The 26,210-nt window shown below is 39.8% G+C and overlaps 1 protein-coding gene across 1 annotated transcript; it reads right to left on the bottom strand.

The window, feature by feature from the left end:
* Positions 1-8,363: 8,363 nt before the first annotated feature.
* Positions 8,364-13,418, bottom strand: LOC134073156 (CMP-N-acetylneuraminate-beta-galactosamide-alpha-2,3-sialyltransferase 1-like; the record flags this gene model as incomplete). Its single annotated transcript, XM_062530141.1, has 4 exons — positions 8,364-8,424; positions 8,677-8,856; positions 9,558-9,751; positions 13,275-13,418. Coding segments are annotated over 4 exons (579 nt in total), but the record flags the coding sequence as incomplete, so codon positions are not given.
* Between the last annotated feature and the right edge of the window lie 12,792 nt (positions 13,419-26,210).

Genomic DNA, 26,210 nt, shown 5'->3' with positions numbered 1-26,210 from the left:
ACCCTCACGTATTTCTTAAAGCGACAGGGACTCAATTACACACACCTCCTATGCGCACTCCTCCACACCACATTAAAGATAGCTAAATCAGTAGGCCTACACAAATGACTAAACATTTGTAGCTACTAGTAAATATGCAGATTGTGTGTGGAGGGTAAAGCAGAATCTTGGATGGCCACTGGTGTGAATGATCACACAATATTCAATATAAGGTGATTAAACACCAAATCAACTAAAATTGTAAAAAAGCACCGAAAAAGTCATTCTTGACTTAGTATCGGTATCGAAACAATAATTTTGGCATCGTGACAACACTAGCCTACTTTAAACACATGCTGAAAGTGCTTGAGCCACGTTACAACATCCCGTCAAAGACAAAACTATGTTTATTTGTCTTGTCTTGTCTTTTTTTTTTTTTTTTGCTGATCCGAAAAATGATCCGATCCATGACTCTTGATCCGAGGAACGATCCGAACCGTGACTTTTTCGATCCGTTGCACCCCTAATTATTACGCCAGATGAGAGTGTAGTTCCATGTCAGTGAGTTAGTTTTTAGTGCATCATATTGACATGCTGTTGTTGTTGACGATGTGTTATAGATCCCCACTGGCTCAGGGCAATCTGTGGCTGTAAACATCCCTGATTGGAAGCTTTGTCACACACTCTTTGGCTTTCAGTCAGATGTTTGCGGCTGCCGGTGGCTTCTTTTACCTCATGGAACAACAATGCTCAACCTCCTGCTGGTCTCCATATCCAGTGTGGCCTTCCGATGAAATGCTAAAACGTGTGTTTTGAGTAGTTGAGCCTTAGTTTGTTGTAGCTTCCCCCCCCCCCCCATGGTTGTTCATTGGTCCTTTAGCCAACAACCTCAGCTATTTTTGTCATGTTATAAAAAGTTTCTACAAGAGTGAAAAGCATAGTTTTCAACACCATACAAACATATAGGCATTTTAACCAGTCAACACAATTTAAAAAGGAAAATGGCATCTGATAATAATTGATTTGATACAATGCTCTTAGAAGTCGGTATCTTTCTCTCATTGAGATTCCTGCACAAATACAACTGTTGTAATTTTCTTGTAAATGCAATAGCATACGGCTATACTGTTCAATAATGTGCTTGTCTCTGTGGGGGCTTATGCTGGTTTTCAAGTGCTTTGTTAGCCATAGCAGTGTGTTGGTTTAGGCTGTGCTATTGATGGTGTTACAACAAGCGTTGCTTTCAGCCCTCTTGTTTTTGAGATCTTGTCCACGCTAAAAAGCAGAGAAAAAATGAATGCCCACAATCATTTATCCGTTTAGCCCCTCTGTCCATAAATGGCATATTCCGACACCGAAAACTATTACCAAAAATGCTCTCTGAGGTGCATACATTTGAAAACAGTGCGGTTGCCACTGTACTGATAACATTTATATTTCCAGACACCGCCAACAACAAACTATTCCATAGCATTTCTGTGTTCTAGTGTGGACCCAAATCTTTTGAAAAACAATTATGTGGATGAGATAATTTTTACATTAGGCTAAATATATGTATTTAGACCCATCTTAATGAAAACAGGGCCTAAATCCCATGCACATGAACCACGTTAGCAGCTTTGCCGCATACAAGACAACAGGAGAAATTGTGAGAGTTAAGTGAATGTAAACACCCTACACTCGGCTGTGACTTGGCACGGTGGCTGGGAGAGGGCTGTTTACTTTCACTGGCTCAGTGAAACTCCCATGATACAGTATATCTATGCATCTCCAAGTCAACATGACACCAAAACTGATGCCGTTTGTTGATGCATTTGGACTGTATCAAATGTATATGACTCGAAATGTAGAGGCAGGTAATCTATAACCGCCCACTGATAAAAGGGTCTCGCTGCTATCTGTTTTTTTTTTTTTTTTTTTAACAATCATTAAAAAAAAAAACACTGCATTTCAAGACAGTTTAATTTTTAGGCCCTGTAAAACACAGTACTTACCCTGATTGTGAAACTACCAAATTCAGAAAGGTCCTCAGATAGGTCTGTTGGAAGTGTTCGTGTGTGTGTGTGTGTGTGTGTGTGTCCCAATCCCAATGTCCGGACTCACAGACTCACAGACTGTGCGTTCTCGCGAATTTCGTAAGGGCTTAGGACTGTCCCAATGTCGAATTACAACGAGCGTGAGGGTTTGAGTACACACTTACCGAGCCCTTTCCGTGAGTCTGCATCGGTGCAGACTAAATCTAAGGGAATTGCCCACAGTTCAGTGTTGTGGCGTTTACCACAGAGATCATAGAAAAATCCGGAAATGAAGGTAAACAACGGCACGACTCACACGTGCATGGTGCAAATGTTAGCAACATCTTTGTTAAACATCGCCAAGGTACATATCTCGTGAAGTGCTGTCCCAACCCCAAAATACCTTAGCCCATGTGGCCTCACACACTCACTCACTTAGATCTCACACACTCACACCTGAGATCAATTAAGTCTGTGAGTCCTTAGTGGTTAGTCTTTAGGGCTGACATTGGGATTGGGCCTATGTAATGGACAATAGACAACGCACCATACGACTATACAAAGTTAATACACTAATCTAGATGGTAAAACGGCCCAACACGAAGCGGAGCACACATTGCTTTTCATGCCATGACTGTTTTAGTTTGTCAGATTGCTGATTCCGTTGACATTACAGTTTTAGTATAGTCTTAGAATCAATTTTGCAGTTATTATCAGCTACTCTCAAACCCTTTTCTTTCCTGCATGTGCTGGAAGATTGTGTCATGAACAAATAAAGGAAACCAAAATGAATAAGTCACTGTTGTTTTGTTTTATTGCCCATAAGTACCCTGTGGTAGAGCTGTCAAATGAAATTCTCTCATGGGGCTTTTCCATTGGATGGTATCAGCTCAAAGACTCGACTCTACTTTGATACCGGGTGTTTGTTTTCCAATGCAACAAAGTACCCCCATAAGCTAGCCGATTGCCATAGCAACGCTGAAAAAAACAAACAACTCTAATGTCATTAACGTAATCTTTTGGTACTGGCTTAGCTCGCTTGGAACCTCAACAGAGGTGATACCAAAAACACTAGAACATAGGTACCAGGCACCAGTTTTTGCTAGTGGAAAACCGAAAAAAATCAAGTTAAAGGGATATCCATTTTTGGGATTCCATTTTTGGAAATAAGCTCATTTTCCACCTTCCCTCGAGCAAAACAATTGATATTGACCTTTTTCCCGTTCATCCAGCCATTCTGTGAGTCTGGCGATACAACTTTTAGCTTCAGCCTAGCATAGATCATTGAAACGGATTAGACCAGTAGCATCTCGCCTGCTAGCATCATGTTTAAAAGTTAAAGCAATAGTTCGGAATTTTGGACATAGGACCTCATTTCCAACTTAGTCAGGGTGATATAGGTCGGTGAAGACCATTTTCAGTGAATTTCTGCCCTTCCTTGAGTTGCAGCGTTCATCTCGTGCTAACCTGGTGCCGAGATAACGCAAGTCAACAGTAACATCCAGCCTGCCACTGAAAACACTCCACAGAACACCCGAAACAAATAAATTATAACGTCAGACTATCGATGCACATGCCTGTGTTGATAATACAATGTTAGAAATAAAACTAACCTTGCATCGCATTGCAATAGCCTACTTTGTTCCCTGTATGGCAGTGGCGGATTGATATTGAGAAACTAGTCCCTCAAAATGTAATAAATCATTGAGTTGCAAGGTTAGTTTTATTTCTAAAATTCTATCAACACGGACATGTATATCGATAGTCTGACGTTTTAATTGACTTGTCTCTGGTGTGCGGTGGAGTGAGTAAGACTGTTGTTGATGTCAGACTGATGTTACCGTTGAAATGCTTTAGCTCAGAACCAGCGTTAGCAAAGGGGGACGCTGCAACTGAAGGAAGGGGTTGAACGCGACAAAAACGGTCTCCACCGACCTATATCACCTCTGTAAAGTTGGAAATGAGGTCCTATGTCCAAAATTCCGAACTATTCCTTTAAGTGACTAAGATTTCCGGTCATTTTCCCATTTAAAACGTGTCTCTTCTCAAGTTAGAAAGTGCAATAAGACCAACTGAAAATGAAACCTGCCGTTTTCCTTGGCTGATTTGACTTGTAACTACACTCTCATCTGGCGTAATAATCAAGGCAACTTAGGGTGCTTTCACACCAACATCGTTTGGTGCGCACCAAACGGTCCATTTGTACCAAAACCTCTTAGTTCGGTCCGTTTTCGTTGGTGTGAAAGCATTAATCGCACTCGGGTGCGCACCAAAACAAGCGGACCGAGACCTTCAAAAGGAGGAGGTCTCGGTCCGCTTGACTCCGCACCAAAAGTCGACCTCTGGTGCGGTCCCTCTGGTGAGAACGCGAACTGGGGTCCAAATCATAGACTGTAGGTCAAAATAGTGAGTCAAAATTGGCGCCGATTTCTACCGGAAAATAAACATTGAGAAAAAAATCAATCAGGCCAATTTTGGTTCGTTTTCTGGTGTGAAAGCGGACCTCACTGGAGTCTATATGCTACATAATAACAATTTCACTGCCTGAAGCAGACCAAATAATCGAATTAATGGTGTGAAAGCGCCCTTACAAACTACTGGCACTACTACTGCTTGTTGTCTATGGGGACTATTTTCAGATGCTGCGTACGATATCACTGCGCCCATGGTACGTTTGCAAGTTGCCTTGACACACTACACACATTCACTACACCACATCTCCATTTCACTAATTCTATCTAGCATCAAGTGGCTGGGTGCTGTTCAATTAGATCAGCCACTTTAAGGCAGGTGAATATTTATGCTATTTACATTATGGAAATATTAACTGGTTTGAGCTCAATGAGAACGAAACCAGCTAATAGGCTAACTGAAACAAAACCATGCCAGTCTAGGTATGGTGAAGGGTATGTGATGATGTGGGGCTATTTTAATCCCAAAGGCCAAGGGAACTTTATCAGGGTGCATAGTGTCCTGGATGCATGAAATAACTGGCAAAAAATGCCTGGCTCTATGGAAAATGTTACACATAGGGTCAACATAGGCGTTACAATACTTATGACCCCTGTATTTGAAGGAAAACATTTATTTATTATTTATGATATATTATTCATTCACTTAGAAAATTGATATCCTTAAAGTTTTTTATTAAAGGTATTAAGATCAATTTCCAAAAAGATAGAAAGTCCCTCATAGGCCATTTCTTCGTTTGCCATTTTAACAATTTATAACCAACAAAAGACAACTAAAATAGGACATAACCTTATAAACTGCATCCGAAGTGAAGAGTTACAGTAACAGCAGAATCAAGACTTTGAATAGTCTCTATAGCTAGGGGCATGGTATACTGTATCTGAAAAAACAAAGCATGTAGTTCTTCCAGACGAAAGGCCCTCACCATCCTCGATACATTTCAATTTGGTCTCTTTTATCAAGCTCCTTGATCATGTCATACTCAAAATTACCCTTATGTCCACCAGTTTTAAAGGATGGTGATATCCACTCAAAGTAGTGATCCCAGGTGCCTTGCTTGTTTGCGCCGAACCCAAACACTTTGACCTGAAAGGAAAGAGAAATGCGCTGAGTTGTCTGAACCTGCGGTCTGACATATGATATACAGGTGAAACTCAAAAAATGGTCATGCAAAAGTTTATGTATCTCAGTGATTCATTTAAAAGGTGAAACTAATACATAGACTCATTACATGCAAATGATGCAACGCGAGATATGTCAAGCCTTTATGTGCTATAATTTTGATGATTATGGCTTACAGCTGTCCAAATTCAAAATCTCGGAAAATTAGAATATTACATGAAATCAACTAGAAAAGCACTCAGAGAGCGCAGACCTCCGCCTGTATTGTTCTTCCTAGGTTGTCATACATTTGAACCTAAAATATTCAGATTGTATTCAGAAAATATTCAGATTGACTCAGTACTTGGTTTGGGCCCCTTTTGCATGAATTACTGCCTCAGCATGGCATGGATACTGTCAGCCTGTGGCACTGCTGAGGTGTTATGCCCTGTGTCCACCAATCGCGTTTTTGGCGCTGACAGCGACAATTTTCAATATTAAGTCAATTCGGCGGAAAAAAGCTCTCGGCGCTGACTGTTTTTTACTGCAGCGCTCAGAGCGCTCAAAGTTGAAATCTGTTCAACTTTTAGAACAGCGCCGGGCTCGTCAATGTCACTTCTCGTTATAGACCATCTCTGGTTTTGGTATAACTTAGCAACAATAAACACTTTTCGAAGCGCAGAGAAAAGGAGGTTGAGGGCGCTCTCCGCGTAAAAAACACGTTTGGTGGACACGGCACCTTATGGAAGACCAGGATGCTTGAATAGCTGCCCTCGGCTCTTCTGCATCGTTTGGTCTCATGTCTTTCATGTCTCTCTTGGCAATGCTCCGTAGATTCTCTATCGGGTTCAGGTCAGGCAAGTTTGCTGGCCAATCGAGCACAGTAATCCCATGGTCATTGAACCAGGTTTTGGTACTTTTGCCAGTATGGGCAGGTGCTAAGTCCTGTTTGAAAATGAAGTCAGCATGTCTGCTGAAAGAGGCATGAAGTTCTCTACAATGTCCGGCTGCGTTGACTCTGGACACAGTGGACCAACACCAGCAGATGGTATGGCTCCCAGAATCAACACAGACTGGAAACGTCACACTAGACTTCAAGCATCTTGGATTGTGTGCCTATCCATTCTTCCTCCAAACGTTGGTTTCCAGATGAGATGCAGAATTTGAATTAGAAATCTCATCAGAAAAGAGGACTTTTGACCACTGAGCAACAGACCAGCTATTTTTTTCCTTTAGCCTAGGTAAGACACTTCTGACTATTGTTTGTCATTTGAAGCCCTTTTCCAGGATTTGTCGGTGTGTGGTGACTCTCGATGCAGTAACTCCAGCCTCAGTCCACTCCTTGTGAAGCCCCCCCCACACTTTTGAATGGCCTTTTCCTGACAACAAACAGACAGATAGACGCCGGTCCCCGATGAAAACATAACCTCCTTGGCGGAGGTAATAAAGATGGACAAAGTCTCTGTCCAGGGTGCTGAACTGCATCCCATTGCACTGACAGTGTGAATTTGCAGCTTGTTAAACCTACATTTGCAGGCAGACGAAATGAAGCCAACCCATATTGAATTTACCGAAAGAAGCACGCATCCATGTGTTGTGTTTCGAGCAGCAGGCATTTTAAGAGTCTGCAACTGCTGTCACTGTCATACATTTTTGAGGTTATCTAAGCTAGACTATGTGACCCCCAAACACTGCGTTGTCATGAACTAAAGGTAGGTACTACAGCCTGAGCGTTTAAAAAAAGTTTTCATAGCCTACACAACGCAGTGAGTAGGTTTGGTTTAGATCATTGCTTCGCATTTGCTAAAATATGTTATCATTCCTTGCCAACCCATACATAATGCATAATAGTACCCTATTATGACAACATTGTTTTTTTTCTTTTATTTACCACAAAGCCTGGTATACAGTCTAACCCATAGGCATTAAGTCAAGTATCGGTAGTTTAATCCAAGTTGTCAGTCATTTTATTTATCGTCAAAATAAAATGATAACAGCTCACCTGGTCACAGATGTGAAGAGCAAGAACAACAGTCAAAAAGCCAGTGGATGGTTGGTGGCCATTCTTTTTTAGCCAGACCTCATGGACATATTGCATGAAATTGGGGTTGACAACCATTATCTGAAAAAAGGTTGAAAATCACTTGAAAAAAACAGGATAGCATCTGTATTATTTGAGACATGTTAGACCCTTCACTTGACAAACCAAACAGTTCAGGTTAGATCAATCCCATGTTGTAGCAACAGAGAGAGAGAAGCTATTAGGCAAATTATTGTAGCAAAGAGGCTGTTGTAGTAAAATAAAATGAACAACATAGAACCGTGACAACACAATGAAAGAAAGGAACTAAAACAAAGGTTTTTTTATGTAACCTCAAGTAAAACACTGTTAACTATCTATCTATCTATCTATCTATCTAATAGGCTATTTATCTCCTGATCTGATTCTGATGTAGTCTCTTTCTTTTAGCCTTTCTTCACTGTGTCTCTTGTATTACCCTTCTCATTAAATGTGATGTGTAAGGTCATAACGCAAGGTATGGAAATGTGACTGCGAGTCATGATGTGTACTTCCGCAAGAAAATGTGGTGCACATTTTTTGTAACATGGCGCAACAATGTGTTTCATACCATGTAGTTTGCACTACAAACTACTATGAAAGGCACTTAAAAACGTAGCATAGCTACGCTGCATAGCTCTCGTAGACTGTAAATCAGGCCTAACACTTGTTAAGTCTTCTAGGTTTCAACCAACATAGGGAACATATTGTTGAAATAATGGTGGAGATGAAAAAGACTAATCATAACTCACCAAGCTTTTATTTGCTTTTATTGTTGACTTCACACGTGTGTATGTACTAGGGGATATAAGAAAACTAGATTATCACATACTTTGTTAAATTAGTCACTCTCTGTAAACTGCTGACATACTTTAATGATGTGTCTTAATGTAATCCTGGGTGTTATGTAAGGCCTCCACAAAATACAACAATAAACTGCATGGAGACATTTTCATGTGTTTCAGAAGTTGTGATTTTTTGTGGGAAGCAAAGCACATCACAAAGTGCATTGTTACAGATGGCCCTGCTGCAGTAAAATAAACTTCTTACTGTCTGACACGGTGTGTGGTGAAGACATTTATCAGCCATTCCATATCCAGGGGCTTGAAAGCAACCAGCACCAGGTGAGTAGAGTTGTCGACATCAACAGCACTTTCAGGATAAATGATGCGATGAGTAGTTTTTGATCCCACATCCTGCTCGAAGCCTTTGGTAGGACCTTTGTTTATCCTAAATGTACAATGATCACAAGAGAATTCAAGAGGTAAAGATTTTTTTCTCTTGCTGAAATGGGTTAGGGTTAAAAAAAAAAATGGACACATCCATAATTGTTATTCAAAGACAGCTGATGGGAAGTGAAAAGCTACTCCTATGGGCTATTACTACCCACTTAGCTAAAGGATAATGTTTTCTTGATGTCAGCTTCCTACGTCACAGACCGCCGCCATATTGAAATGGGGGAAATGTCTCTGCCATTGGAACCCATTCATTTAAAAAAGGTATTAGTCAAACTTTTAATTAACATGTCATTTTTATACTTTGAGTCATTATCTGGAGAGACTAAGGCCAGATATATACACAAATTGAATTTGGTCGGGTTGGATTAAACAAGATGCCCGTACGAGGTAGCCTACCTGAAGACCGGTGGGTCTTCACTAAAAAAATGAATGGGTTCCTATGGTGCTGCATGGCGGAGACGCTTTGTTTTCCCCTATTTCAATATGGCGGCGGTCTGTGGCTGACATCGAGACTTGCAGCGAAGGGGTCTTGTTCTGCCCTGGACAGTCCTAATCTAAAACATGTATGACATTGCCCTAATTTTACCGAGCTACAATGTTGCAAGTAGCCTGCTAAATTCAGCCTATGGACTAAAGCTAATTTATTGGGCAGTATATACATACAGTAGCCTACACACCCCACCCCCTTTTTACCTGAGGACAAAATCGCTGGCATCGATCAGAGGTCCATAGTGAGAGTTCTTCAGATTCCCAGAGTTGCCCACCACAGAACACACCCTGCAGCGGTCTGGACTTCCATCCCGGTAGTACTCCCGGTCAGGAATGAGTTGAAACAACTTTTCCACAACCACTCTGTAGTCGGGCTGTCCCCGAAAAGGCTGTAACCCCTGTCAGAAAGACATACACAGCATCCTAAGCCACGGAATCCTGAAAATCTACAAGTTTCAATTAATTCAGTTTTAGCGTCCTTTTTAAATTAATAAACTTTGAGTCCGAGGAACCAGGATCCAAATGAAATTTCTATCTATCTTCAGATGAAATGTTATGCACCAAATTGCATGTGTATGGTTAACCTGACATCCTCTGGGAGTATGCCAAATTTTGTGGAATCTCATCGATAAGGGGCTATAAAATAAATGTATTGTACATTTAGTGACTGTACACCCATCGGTCTGCAGATGTTGCTATTGAGCAAAAGGTTAGGAATTATACTGTCACACTCACACACACACACATACACACACACACACACACACACACACACACACACACACACACACACACACACACACACACACACACACACACACACACACACACACACACACACACACACACACACACACACACACACACACACACACACAGTCTTATACACAAAAGCAAACAAACACATGCATGCACTCATTTATATACACATGAGCTGCAAGAGTAGGAGATACAGTATATGCATATAAATTGCACAAATAGGAGTTACAGTAAAGGTTGACAAACATCAATTTATTTTTGTGGAGAGAATGTGCAGAACTGACGGTGGTCATATTGTGTACCGCTATGCGGTGCATCTAGTTTTCTTTGTGAATGAAGAATGTATCAAAAAAAGATAAATATTCTTCCTTAAAATACAGGGGGCATAAGTATTTGACCCCTATGTTAAATCCCCATACAAGCAGAAAGATTGTTTATATGTTTTTTTATTTTTTAAAGGCCAGCTATTCCATGGATCCAGGATACTATGCATCCTGATAAAGTTCCCTTGGCCTTTGGAATTACAAATTCAATAATTGCTGAAACAAAATGCAAAAAGTGCCCCCCTATCTTGCAAAATCAAAATATTGTAAACATATCTCAAAAGCAAGCATTTCTCTCACATTATAAACACATTGTCCATAGTATTATAAACGTATGTCTATCATTTACACACTGTTACTCTAAGCTCTTTTGTTTTTATGGATTTTTAAAAATATATTGCCATATAAGAGTGAAAGTACAGTAATATGCAAAAAGAACTCAATCCAATCAATATTGGAACCAAAACGATAATTTTTTTTCTGAATAAATCAGTTGCTGTTGTGAATTTGTACACCAACCACCACATATGGTGGTACATCAACCAAAAAATGAATAAATAGAGATTTACAGTAATGCATGACAAATGTGTGTGTGTGTGTGTTTCTGTGAGAGTGAGTGAGTGAGTGAGTGAGTGAGAGAGAGAGAGAGAGAGAGAGAGAGAGAGAGAGAGAGAGAGAGAGAGAGAGAGAGAGAGAGAGAGAGAGCTAGTTGGGGGTGTATTTGGGGTCCACCTCTCCTCCAGGCAGGCTCTGGCCACAATATTTCAACTACATCACATGTTATATTTTATATTCGAGGGAAAAACCTTCTGGCGTGACGTATCCAACCTTGGACAGAGGAAGAGCATCAATGTCACCACATGCTTTCTCCATTGCCTGGAGAAGTGCTAGACGGGCATGGGGATTACGATCATACTGTACACTTTCCAGCGCCATGCTGAAAAGAATTCCTCAATTGGGTTTAGGAAAGGTGAATATGGAGGCAAGTTTACAACTGAAAAAATTGGATGATTGGCAAACCAAGAGCAAGAATTGGAGCAAGAAATCCCTGAAGAGTATCCAGAAATGTCAGGATATGGTCAGTGTTGTGGGGGCCAGAAATGTCAGGATATGGTCAGTGTTGTAGGGGCCAAGTGTTGCATGGTGGTGCAGAACACCGTTATGTGTTACAGTTTTTTTCCAATTGCTAAAACACAATTTTGAAAACTCACACACAATTTTGAAAATTCACACACAATTCACAAAACCACACCCCAAATTGCAAAATATACCTCAATCTACCTAGCAAAATGAAGCACTGCAACCAAAACTGCATATAACATTACCAAAATCAAACTTTTGCACCACATGGCACACACTTCATTCATTCACAAGATTTTTGTCTAACCAACTATACATTGTTGGTCATAATGGAAAAACACTCTTATCTTTAGTATGCTTTGCCATAATACTAAAATATAAATATTTGCAGATACAGATGCATGCTGTTGAAACTTTTTTTTTCATCAAACAAGTCAGTGCAACATATGCAAAGCAAGTATAATTACATTGGACTATCCCTTCCCTTCTCATTATCACCCTCCCTCTTCCTCTTCCTCTTCCTCTCTTTGTAACGTCTTCCTTTTTTGTTATATAAAAAAGGTGCTCATTGTTTTATGGTTTTACTGTATTGTTTTTATCTTTGTGAAGCACATTGGGTTGCCCTGCTGAACAAAATGTGCTGTAGAAATAAAGTTGCCTTGCCTCACCTTACCTGTGGTGTTTTCATAGCGCTTACTTCCTGATTGAAGTGGTATAAATTACAGTAAGCATTGAGGTGTTTGGGTAGGTGGCACACGTATTGGTCAATTAGCTTGTGTGTTATCTTGGATGGCATTGTTTTGAAACTGCAAACATGTTACTTTATGATGTCAGATTTTTGTGTCTTACGCAGAGAACCGTGTTCAGTGCATGCAAAAAGTGCCATTTTGAATTGCAAAATGGGTGTAAAGCTGGAAATGTGTTTAGACATTTGGAGACTTGAGAGGATGTGTTGCTCTCTGTGTGTCGGTTTGAATAATTGTGCTATTAATGTCATTTTATGTGTGTTAGCAATTGGAAAAAAACTGTATTGCAGTTATTGGTTGGTGTTCAGTAAAGCAATTATTGTTTGCACACATGAGGACAGAGTATGAGGCACTGATGACTAAATGTAGCATTTTCATTGGTTGTGTTTGAAATAGGAAAGTTACTTCCTGATACATTTTTGTGTGTAAGGTAGATAATTGTGTGTATTCAATTGCAAAAAGTTAAAGGCTAAATTGAAAACTGTGTCAAGGCTGATAATTAGTGTATGGTTTTGCTGAATTGATGTAGAGTTGTGAAGTTTGAGACAAAGGTTTTAGAAATTGTGTGTATATCCATGATGAGTAGCCTATCTGACTTTACACAACATAGGCCTAGAAAATGGTAAATAACCTGATGGAAGGCAGCTAATGGGATGCTGTGCATATTTGGGCAGGTATGGTATGGTAGGTCAATTTGGTGTGAACACACACACACAAGAGACATTTTCTCATAGCCTGATGGTGCGCACAGTGCGTGCGGACGTACAGCTGCAGGCGCGCCTACAGTAATACGCAATTTTAATTTTAAAAGTGTAGCCTAATTGCACAAGGCAACTAGTTACGCCCCTGCTGGAAGTCGTTAAAAGTCGTTATTTTACCAGACCCACTCTCAATCTCAACTGACGAGGGTCTGGTATCAATGAGACAACCCTTTTTGTGGATTAAACTGATTTGAGCTCATAGTAAAAAAGTGCTTAGAATTATAAGATGAGAGGATCAGGTCATGTACCTACCTTCCACCATTTGGATGCCTTTTCATTGAGGACACTGCTGTTGCGTGACAGTAGCGGGTGAAACGAGGCTTTGAAACGCTCGGAAAACCAGGAACCCTCGTCTTCCTTCTCCTTTGAGCAACTGCCACAGCCGCAGGATGATGTTCGGAGATGTATGTTGCTGCTTTGCCAGTAGAGAACTGCGCATAAACTTATGCTTAATAAAATAACAGTCGCCGCTTTTCTGTGTGCACGCCAGAACATTTTCCTGTGAGATTTTGCGATTGATTGATGGTAGCGTTAAGAGTCTGTAAAGGAAAGCTTATACTGTTAAAAAGCAAATGTTTATATTAAACTTATATGAGCTGTTTTAATGTTTAAATCTAGGTATACAACAAACATGACACAATCATGCAAAGTCACAACTATAATATGGTCTATTGATAATATATTATATTATAGGCCGTAATATATTATATAATATTGCATATTGCCATCATATTGCCATCAGCCTCATAATTTGGCAACATCATAGTGTGTGCTTGTGTGTATAGGCCCATATACAGTACGTTTACACACACACACACACACATACTGATATATACATACAGAGAGAGAGAGAGAGAGAATGTCTAATGTTTAACCTCTCAAACTGTTTGTTTCTAGGCGCATCACTTTACCCATCAAAATCCTTCAAATGTGAATGAATGAATAAATGTCACAGCTAATTCATAGAAAGTTAATTTGACTCACGTTGTAATTTAGTCCTCGGTGATTACCCGTTCAAATGTCATCAGTGTACCACGTCTCTGTGTGAAATAGGCTACTGATAGTTCGGCAGACTGATGTGAAACATTTACATGACAGCAGAACTGTCTTCGTGCTATGATGTAGTCGACTAACCGGTCTGATCAAGCCAGAAAACCATGATAGCCATCAATCAAAGCAATGCAATTTGCAAGCAAAGACATCACATCTTACAACTGCTCGCCTCCTTTTGTACCAACATGTGTTGTTGACCTTAGCACATGTCACACTTGTACATTGTACTACTCTTAACCCATCGGCATTATACCAACCACTGAAGATGGTGAAAGCCATGATTGCTGTGATGTCATAACAATTTGTACTTAACCTCGTCCTGATATAGCTGAGGAACACCTTACTAACCCTGATTTACATGTAACCCTCTATGGGACTTATTAAGAATATCAATGAAAAAAATTCAAACACCTTTGATTTTAAGTCTATCTAGGCCTAAAATAAATTTCCCGAGCTCACTTTCAAAAATTGACCTTTGACCTTTATTTTGGGGTACCGTCATTTATAAATGACTATGTCCCATTTAGGTATATCATTTTTCACGATTTGTCAATGTAAAAACCAATTCATTAACGATAAATGGATTAATTATTCATGGACATATTTAATTGGAAATCACTTGACTCATTTAATTTCAGGATCTTTTTGACTAAACAAAAATGCAAAAAAAATTGTCCGTGCATGATGAATTTTGAGTATATACCATGTTGATTCAAGTCATAAAACTTCTCTTCACTGTGTGTTAGATGGGTCCCTTGTTGCTTTTCATATCGCTGGTGAAACTCAACCAGACATTTATTTTGTGGTGAAGCCCAGCCAGGTGAACATCACACTTACTGCACTTCACTCATGTTTGGTCAGGGCAGTTGTCATTTTTGCATCAGCCTTGTTTTTCAGTGCAATAAGGCCAGTGGGCAGTGCAATCCTTCCTGACCTATACATATGGGAGTGACTCCCTCTTCCTTTTTTGATGCCAATGAAAGGCTCCGTTCCATTCTCTATGCAGTTCAGATGAATACATTTACATCATTCTGCACAGAGTAAAGGTTTGTCTACAGTACAATGTTGATAAGAGACACGCAGGAGAACATCTGCCTAAGTAATAGGCTGGCAAATGCAACCTTCCCTTTATACGGTGGATAGACCATCTTCCAGATAGGGACTAGGTAATGGCCATGGATCCCTGATCCCTGATCCCTGATCAGCGACAACCAAAAGCCTATCCCTGGTTGAAAATTCTCCTCACTGCCTTACTTTTCACTCTCATCCTACCCATCCTCATCGTTCTCACTTTTGGTCATACCTGATGCTGTGTTCCACTCTTACAACTACATTATCTTCATTACTTATTTCACTGTCCTTACTGCCCACAGGAATTGGCATAGCTGTTCTTTTCAACTTTACATAAATCTTGGAAACACCCTAATAAACATGTGTAAATAGTCTGATGCTGAATCGCAACAATAGAAAATTAGACTGAGTCATTATGGAAATTTCTATCCCTTAATAGGACTTTGTCAGTTATACATGACATGGACTTGTTAAAGGTTTTAAAGAAGGTTTTTTAGATATATTTATTTGAAATGATTAAAATAGTTAAAAAACAGTTTAGCCTAACTAGACTAACTTTTTCTAGGGTGATTTTTTAATGTTTTATAGTTTAAAAATAGACTTGCCATCATGCCACTCATGGGTGTGACTCAACGTGTGGTATTGTCTCCTTTACTTCCTTGTAGCAACAAATTATGCAATAATATTGAATAATCTTTTCTTGATAATTCTTCATTACGCTTGGAATTTGGAGAGGTAGGAAGTGGCTATGCAGTGGTGAATCAATTTGAAATGGTGGAATCTTACTCCCGCATTACAGCGCATACCAGAGGCGCTGATGAAGTCAGTATTGGTAATGAGAGGGCTGCTTAAAGTGCCGCGAAGGGGGGAGTTAAGAGAAGGATACCACCAGAGTTTTTAACACTTTTGAACAAAACACAATTGTTTTTGAATTTACAAATAGCAGATATAGTAACATCAAATTAAGCTTTAAAAGAAGCACAAAAAATCAGCAGATAAAAAAGAAAGAAAAAAATGGGAAAATTTGTAAAAAAAAGAGTAATGATGATTTGTGGTTACATACTGTACTCAGGTAGGCCTGAACAGGTAGGCCTGTTCTACTAAAATCGTGTTTTCATATAGTTGCTAAAATCACTCATGGTTTAGATCATGCAAGTGCAACAGCTATGGTAAAAAAACAGTAGAACAACTTTACTTTGCATCAGGATTCACCACCGCAGCAGCTGCTTATTGTGATAGGTGGGTAACACCGCACCCATAGTGAGAACCCAAGGAGGGCATCATCCACCACCATCAGGACCATTTTAACATGGATTTTTATTTAATTGACAAAATGCAGAGGTTATGAATATTGCCATGTAATTGTGGATATGTTTTCAAAATGGCCAGAATGTTATCCTGTTAAACATGCTAATGCCTTGTCAGTTGCTAAAGCTTTGATAAGATGTGATACCCAGATGGGGTGTACCTAAAAGCTTACGTCGGATAACAGCATTTGTGAGCAAAGTAATTGTGACCTTGTCAGACAAATGACAAATTATCTTTAGGACTCATTGTGCATACCACACACAAAGTGGAGGTGTTGTAGAAAGAGTTAATGGAATGTTGAAAGCTAAATTGATTAAAATAACTACCACAACTGGGATGAATTGGGTGACTGTTCTACCTTTGGCTCTCCTCTACCTCAGAGGCCGTGCATCAAGATCAAAAGGGTTAAGTCCATTTGAGATTTTGACTGCCCGTCCCATGCCAATTCCAGGTTTACCTCATTCCCCTATTTTAACCTGATGTAGGTGGTAACTTGTTTGGTTACATGCGAGAACTGATTGCTACTCTCCCTATTCTGTTTTCTAACAGGGGGCGTAGGCTTTGCCTCAAAGTTTCCAGGTTCATTGGTGCTTGTTAAGGACTTTCGAAGGAAACAGTGGAATCAGGAACGTTGGAGAGGACCATATCAAGTTCTGCTGTCTACACCCACTGCAGTGAGAGTTGCGGAAAGAGACTCTTGGATTCATCTGGAGTCGCACTATAGAGTGGTGAAAGATCCGGAACACTATCTGAACTGACTGGTGACTCTATGCTTGAGGTTGACCAGTGGTGGTTTTTGCAAACTTCGCCAGTAGGACATATATTCCATCGGGGATAAGAGAAGTGTTGCAAGATCCTGCTGTTTTAACCTATATTACATCTAAAAAGTACTGGACTGCAAGTGAAGTGAACCAAGGGAAATATGTTTTGATTCTTACCTATTTTACTAAGTACACATGTGAAGTTATTCCTTTGAGGAAAGGGAGATCAATTATAGCACACCAGTGTCCATTGAAATTAGCACATCCAACAATCCATCATCCAAATCTGTGGATGATGGATAAAAGCAGAAACAAGATTTCAGTATACACTGAACTAGCACTGTTTTATTTCCAGTTTAGCTAGATTCAACTATTGCAAGACAGTCACCTGGGGCGGGCCTTAAAACCCAAGCCAGCTCTGCTGTTGAAGATAGATTAGAGGGTTTGTTGTTTTGTAACTGGGAGTCTCATTGGTTGTATAGAAGTCCCTAGTTTCTGAAAAAATTGCCCCATTGTTTGGGGTTTAAGATCAGTTAATTCATATTCTATTCCTTTCAGTTGTAAAGTTATGTGAAGTGTAAATTCTGGTCATGTTCATTTTAGTAAATTTATATAAGTAATATAACAAAAATGCCAATGCAGTCAAAGCAAGCACAATATGTCCATTTCATATTAAAATTTGGGAGAGCAGGTCGAAATTGTGGGTGGCCATCATTAGCCTGACTCTCGCCAGACCCTTGTAGTTCCGCCATGCTCCACCAGAGGCGTTTCGCTGAGCTCCACACAAGGGTCTGGACGCGAGGGCAATCCAAACCCCTGCCAGTGATCAAAAAATGAGCAACCAATCAGGAGCGCCGAAGCGAGTGTTTGATTCAAATAACAATGGCGGCACGCAGCGAGGAGTCTTGTGTTGACATTGATTCTGCTATTTCAACCGTTTTGTCGAATCTATCGAGTATTCATTCTTTAAAAGATTAACAGAGAATAGTTTTGAAGACATTTATTGGTGGCAAGGATGTTTTTACTCTTCTTCCGACTGGGTTTGGCAAGAGCTTGAAGAAGCCTAGCACGTCATTCAAGATAACAGGCAAGTGGTTTATCAAATCACATGCGAGGATGTTTTACAAGGACCCGCCTTCAGAAATACATCTCCTATCGAGAAGTCCCAGATCCTTGTGAAGCAGACAGCGAACTACAGGATCTGGCGAAAGTCAGGTTAGGCCATCATAGCAAAACAGTCAAATTGGATCAAAATTGACATGAACACAAAAATGATGTAGAATTCTGGGGTATTCTTATTGTATTCTGATGTGTGCATCTCTTACTCCTGGGTAGAATATTTGTGGTGAGGTCCACCATTGTACATAACTTTCCAGCCGTCAAGCTTTATTGATCATTTTCAATTCAGACATTAGAACCACACGCAAACCATTAGAGAATCCAACCACAAGCACAGAAAAATGTACACAACCTAGCTTGAATTGCTACAGCCAACAGCCAGGGATAGGCAGTATCTCTGATACATATATTTTATCATCACCACAAAGGAATTGTGGCAGATTGATTTCATGTTCAGAAGAGTTAAAAGAGGTAAGAAGGTATCTTTCTCAGTAATGCCTTCTGACCAAAAAGGAGGCAGTGTAAACAAAGAGCGATCGTCTCCTGCAGAAAGTTGCATAGGGTCTCTTTAAACTGAGGACAAAATGGGTCCGAAACCCCCAGTGTGTGGTGTGCAGTGAATTGCTGTCACATGAGAGCATGAAACCATCAAAACTAAAATGGCACATGGAAAGCAAGCATCCCTGTCAAAGACAAACCAAGGCCCCCTCCTGACACCTTAAAGGAAAATTCTGGGCAGTTTTCACATAGATCTCTGTTTCACTGAATACTGTCGGTACGAGAAAAAACCCTGAAACAATCAGTGCTGCCTATCTCGAGTTTCTGCAACCAACAGTTAGAACAGCTCAGTGCTATACAATGGGGGGCATGCTTTTAAATAAGCCCCTAGATCATAGTGCTAAAGCTGCCTGGCTGCTTTTTTAAAGTACTAAAAATACTCCTTAAAAGGAGCATAAAATCACTTTGCAAACCGTCCATATCTTTCAATTTGATCTATTCCTTCATCAGTACACTAACTCTGTTGATTAAGTGGACAGTGTTTGAGAGCAACAGCTCTGCCTATGAGATATGCCATTACCCGGCCGCAAGCAGTCAACAGATCGATATGCTGACTTGTTGTTCATCTCATAGCCTAAATGCTGTGAGACGCACTCAAAAAGTCACAACCGATCTTGTCAAACAATGTTAAGTGACTCTTACATTGTCAATGCATGCCCAGATTGTTGCAGGGTAACCACATAACCTGTTCCAGGTGTTCCTACTGGATGACTAGTATTGACTATCAATATTATCATACAAGTCTGGGCAAATTGTTAAATTAAATGTTCAACATGTTGCTTTAAGCAATACATCGGGCAACCACATACAGTAACCAGGTCATGGGGCAACCACATAACCAACTGGATGATTAAAGTTTTCAATAAGTTTTCAAGAAACTTGTGGTTGTTATGTACATGTACTGTATGCACATGTTACTCATCTTGTACTGTCCATGTTTCTAAAGTTTACAGTGATGGGTTCTAAACCCACTCCCAGTCAAAAAACGTAGTGAACTGTGGTAAAATGCATTAAGTGAATTCAGTGTGGAAGGTGCTGCATGCATATACAGTACACAATGTCACCATTGTCACACAAACAGTATACTGTAGTTATAATATCATTTGAATGTAACTTACAGATTTATATTTATTTATTTACTTTTTATTATTGTTCATTTGTTTGTTTCCTGTCGTAGTGTCTGTACGGGTAAGCTAGCGAATCACGTTGCTCCATTCAGCATTTTGTTTCCGTTTATATTTGTTTCTAATTTTTTCATTTGTCTGCTGTCTGGTTGCACTCTGTGCATTCAAAAAATGTGTTTTCTAAATAGATGTAACTTGACTTGTTTATGCACAATACACTCCCTCTTTCCTACCGCAAGATTCTTGAGAATTTGAGCTCCAACTCCCAAGAACCATAACAGATAGTTCATTATCCTATCGTAATGTGGTTTCCCTGTAACATTGCACAATCTGAATATGCATTGGCAATGTCAGAGACTTGATTCCACTTTGTACTGCTTGACAAGATCAGTTGTGACTTTTTGAGTACATCTTTGATACGCTTAAAGTTAGGTGTTTGATATTTTATTTAAAAATACATAATTTTGATGTATTTTTGCCCATCCCTGCCAACAGCTAGAGGAGCTTCAGTACACTCTGGGGGCATAATTGTATATCAATATTGTTTATTTGTTTGCTTCCTGTTGTAATGTCTGTGTATGGGCATGCTGGTGAATCACGTCGCTTCGTTCAACATTTTGTTTCTGTATTTGCCAATTTGTTTATTTGTCTGTTGTTGATGTCTTGCCATTTGTGTGCAGAATGCTGTGGGTAGCACACTGTGCATACAAAATTTTTTTTTCATAGTTTGAACCACAAACCATGGTGCACATGGTGAACCAGGTGCACCATGTCACCCAAAAAATATTTCAGGAGGGCAAGGGCCTTCTAAATCACCATGAGAAAACTTATGATGATTTAATTTGCGCTCTGGTGCCAATCAGGTTTGAGGAGAAGAACTGGCTTGCTGTCTCTGTTAGGTCATCTCAAAGACATTTGATAGGCCTAGGGTTGAGATCAGGGCTCTGTACGCAAACTCAAACTCTTTGGCAACTCAAAACACTGTTTTCTCAAAACATCTGCTAAAACTGCTTATTCCACTTGATGTTATGGCTCTACCCTTTTCTGTTGCTTTTTATACATATTCAAAAAAAGAAATATTTTATGTATGTATGTATGTGTGTATGGTAACCTTGAGTGTCAAGAAAAGTGCCTTTAAATAAAATGTATTATCATCATTATTACTATGATAGATGTATTTAGAATAGGATTTTGTCATTTGTATTTTATTGGGTTGAAGAAAATGTGTATTTTGCATCAAATATTGGATACAGTAGGTGTGTACAGGCCTGGAATTTCATATTTTTTGATAATGTGGAGTAGATGACTGTCATTGCTCTAGACATAGTGTTTCCATAATGTTTCTGTTTACACAAACTCAAACCTCTTCCTTCAATCGTGAGTTTGAAGATGCCGTAGGCCTAAATAACCTTACCAGTGACAGAGCACTACGCAGCCTTTTATTATATTGGATGAGTGCTTGTTAGTTAGTTAAATATTAAATCAGATCGCCAAATGCTGGAGGGGGGGGGGGGGGGGATTGTACAGTATCACACATAGCCAAACCATATACTGTATGTAGGCAGCTGCAGATGTTGAAGGACCGCGTCCTCCTCTGAAAGTACAGCCTGCTCTGCCCTTTCTTGTAGGGTGCTTCAGTGTTAACTGACCAGTCCAGTTTATTGTCCAGATGTATCCCAAGGTACTTGTACGTGTTCACCACCTCCACATTGATCCCCTCAATGGTACTGGCAGCAGAGCTGGCGGCAGAGCAGGCGTAGACCTCCGGAAATCCACCACTTACTCCTTGAGTTGTAGGTGGTTGAGTGTGCATCATTGCACAAAGTCCTCCACCAAGCTCCTGTATTCCTCCTCCTGCCCATTCCTGATACACCCCACAATTACAGTGTTGTCCAAAAACTTCATGTGGCATGCATGACTTTGTGTTGTAGAAGTCAGACGTACAGGCTACAGGGCGAACAGGACTGGAGAGAGCACTGTTCCCAGTGCTGTGGCTCTAGTGCTGCTGATCACAGTGTCGGAGAGTTTTTTTTGTGAGTGTGACATTCGTGAAGTCTTCAACTGAAAACTTCCGCTGCGTGTCTGGGAGTTCTTTGCATCCCCCTTGTCCATTAGTCACATATAACAGGTCAGCTCGGCAGCCGTTATCCTTTACATGTCAGAGTAATTAGCCTCCATTCAAAAAGGAACATATCACATCACAGTGGTCAAAGTTTAAAAATAAAAACATAATATATATGAGATGGATTACACAAATAATTAGTAAGGAAAACCAAGATTTCTACCGTAATTTCCTGTGAAAGAAAATATTTCATGATGCTATTGCGCAACTTGCCCACTAGATGTCGACATTTCACTTCTTGCTTTAGACCCAAATAAGGCTGGAACTGCACTGCATATGCATATATACAGTATATATGCATATTGCACTGCACTTCCGGCTTTATTAGTGGGCTAGTTGCGCAATAGCATCATGAAATATTATTTAAATAAATATATATACTTTTTTTTTTTTTTTTAAGAACTGGGCATCGAATAATCTTGTACTTCCTTATCAGTTAGCCTATTGTGTGTGTTTTTTTTAAAACTTTGCTCCTTTACAAATTGTGGTGTATCATGAAGGTAAAGTTTCTGAATGTAGCCTACTCTGACGTTCGACATAAGATTACCATAAATTTGAGCAATGGGCATTTGGGCAATGGGCAAGATTTCTCCACGTTGCTTAAGCCAAATTCTATTCTTGCTCTATGTATCTTGTACCTGTAGAACCTGTAAACTGTTATTTATCATCAAAGTGAAATGTTTGCTGGCATAAGCCAGCGGCGTTAGTTTGAGCACATAATTGAAGCATTGTTTTGATGTTTTGAATGGAAGTCAATGGGAGACGTACCAACATTCATGTGACCCTTGCTGCCGTAAGCAGCCTGAAATGCATCTTGAGAAGAGAAAATATTTTAAGTGTGCCGAACCGACGATTTGGGGTTCCATGGCATGCCACTGATGAATCATATGGCCCTGTGCACAGTGCCGCTGTTCCCACCACATATCACTTTTATTGGCTATTGTGTGATACTGTCATGAAGGCAATAAAGATGAGGCTTTGCGAGGTGAATACGGAAACATTCTGATGAAATAAGATAAGATCTTTGGAGTACACATGCAAGTCCTTGCTGAGGGTGGCATAATCCAGACAGTTTGCATTCCACACTGTCTGGGTATACCACAAAAAGGCACAATAAACACAGAAAGCGCATGAAATTGGAGGTGTACTGAGGAGTACTGAGGAGCTTGTGAATGTTATGATTAGATTCAAATTCCAGTAGAAGCATTTTTTTCCCATCCTAAGGTGCAGTGTGATGATGGATCGATGTTCATTCAGTGTGGTGTGGTGTTTCATGAAGATTTCCACAGAAAAGGGAACCTGAACTAGGTTGGCTTTGTGTTCTCACCAAATGAAACCAGTCGTGACTCTCACCACCACCAAGATCATGTATTTATTTACAACATGCACCATGACATCATTCAAGCACCTGCATCATTCAACCATTCCCATAGCAAAACCTTTTAGGGTTTTGGCATATAGGGAAATGGTAGTGAGGGTTCGCACTCTGAAAAAATTTAGACAAAGTCTTTGCTGAAGAAAAAACTCTTTTACTGGGTGAGCAGACGTTTCAGCCATGCGGCTATTCTCAATGCTCATACTGAGTCAACCACAGACATGCAATTAACAAATAGGTTACCCAACGGGTTTTCAGGCTAACAAGAGACAGGTGTAATGAGAGGGGCTTAGGCCAGGCCCAAGTAGTAGATACAGATACTCTTGTGTTTTTCTACAAAGACAGTATTCTCTAAAATGATAATGGGTAAAACTGTATTTGGCTACATAAACATAACGTAGGCCTATAGAGTTGATGAAGTCTATTCAACAGTTTAAATGTATTTGTGAAATTGGCTGCCTATTACTGAATGACTTGGGTTGCTAACAGGATATCCTTTACCAGCACTGTTTCCTTGAAATATGGATGATATCAGGTGTGTAAAAAACATTTGGATATTATTTGTAGCCTAACCTAGTAGTTTTGCTTATAGAAGCATCAGAGATCCAAATGGAAGTAATAAAGCACGGAAAATATTTAAAAGAGTGAGGGTGCTACTGCTCAAAGTAAGTTTTTTGGTCTAAGCTCTCAACATTGACTTCAAGACAGCGCTGCCTGGAAGGCGCTAGGGTTAGGCATGGGTTAAGGTTAGAGTTGGGGTTAGGATTATAGGTGCCTTTAAGTTGACGGTGATAGCACTGCCTGGAAGACGACGTTGGGAGCTTAAAGCACCATCGATCTCAAGTAAAGGCACCCTTTGCTGCAATTGGATGGATCATACCTAATTTGTTCAAAGATTTAAGACATGTAGCGCTCCAGAATTTTTGGTAGCAAACTTCATTGGTGAGACAAACGTGTGCGGGTCAGATACAGTAGGCACAGGGATGTGCACAGACATTTTGAGAGCCCATTGCTCTTACCTGAAAAAAGGGCACCCACCGCCTTTTGATACCAGTGGCCATTTAATGTAGCTGCTAATGTATGCAAAGCAGTGATAGGCAAAGCAGTGATAGGCAAATCAGTGATATGCAAAGCAGTGATAGGCAAATCAGTAGGGGGAAATTAAGTCAAGCAAGGAAGAGGTATCGATAGAAACAAAGAAGGGGTCCTATATTGATCTTTGAGGCACTGTGGTGAGGACATGGAACTTTCATACCTGTCCCTGATCCATGGATTGAAAGAGTTGAAGGACTCTACACTCTCTGTATAAGTGACTTACAGTTACAGAATAGTAATACAATCAAACAATGTATTAGAAGGCTATAGAGTTTCTAACCCTAACCACCAACTTGATAAATTAAGAATTTACCAAGAATAAATATCTAATAAATGTATAATGTTGTTTATAGACATCAACAGGAACATGTGGTATAGGATAAAGACAGCAAACACAAAACGCATGCATTACACACTCACACAACACCTACAAACAGTACACAGTTCTCTTCCCAAGAAATAGAAATACTGAGCACTAATAATAAACGGAACAGTATGTAATAACAGTATATATTCTTTGAAAACAGTGCAAAACAAATGATGTAGAACATGTTCTAAATACAAATATTTCACTTTATTTGGTTACACAATATTCGATTTTTTAGGTTTCAATTATATCTTAACAGGGCCTTTTCTCTTCACAGGCCACTTGCACACACCAAACCTCCCAGTTTTATCCATACGGTAACTATATTCTGAAGGTATTTTCAGGAGTGTACAGTATGTTCATATATTATTCATAACCTTTATTTATATTTCCATGATTTCACATTTGTTTCCCTTTTTACTTCTGACAACACTGCTTTCTAATGTGATGAGAGATATCCAATAATACCTTTGTAATACTTTTGTATCTAACGTGTCAACAAAAAAAGGCACATTGATTTTCAAATGCTCTTAACAACTGTTATTGGCTGTGTCTTCACTTCTGTTTGTATGAGTGTATTGCTTGGTGAATGCTTGTTTGGACAACACACTGTAGGCTGCTGGACACCTGAATTTCCCCTGTGGGGATGAATAAAGTATCTATCTGTCTATCTGTCTGTCTGTTGGTCTATCTATCTATCTATCTATCTATCTATCTATCTATCTTCATCTATCAATCTATCTAAATTGACCTTTCCCATGTTCTTATTTCTAATTTGGAAATACAGATACAGTATGTGCAAATAAATCCATATTTCAGTAGATAATGCCACATTTGCATATTTAACATTTCAGAAAACTTGTACTACAAAAAAAAAATTTCTTCTAATGTGAGTAAACAAGTGGGTAAGTTTATTGTGACATCTATTAGTTATAAATTTGACCATATTTGCAGAGGCAGGCAAGACTCTCTTGTCGCGTCTCACCTTTTAAAAGAAATTGCTCTTTAGGAAAAGATTATCATGTAATATTTTACTCTAAAAAAGGAAATGGCAAGGCCCCAGCCGTGGCGCAACTGGCTGGGGCACCTGCACCGTACGCCGGCGACCCGGGTTCGATTCCCGCCCCGTGGTCCTTTCCGGATCCCACCCCGACACTCTCTCCCACTCACTTCCTGTCTCTCTCTACTGTCCTATCATTAAAGGCATAAAAGCCCAAAAAATATTTAAAAAAAAA

The sequence above is a fragment of the Sardina pilchardus genome, chromosome 24 (genome assembly GCF_963854185.1).
Source record: "Sardina pilchardus chromosome 24, fSarPil1.1, whole genome shotgun sequence".
Taxonomy (NCBI): Eukaryota; Metazoa; Chordata; class Actinopteri; order Clupeiformes; family Clupeidae; genus Sardina; species Sardina pilchardus.
The sequence above is the reverse complement of the archived record's forward strand: the minus strand, read 5'-3'. Positions and strand labels throughout refer to the sequence as shown.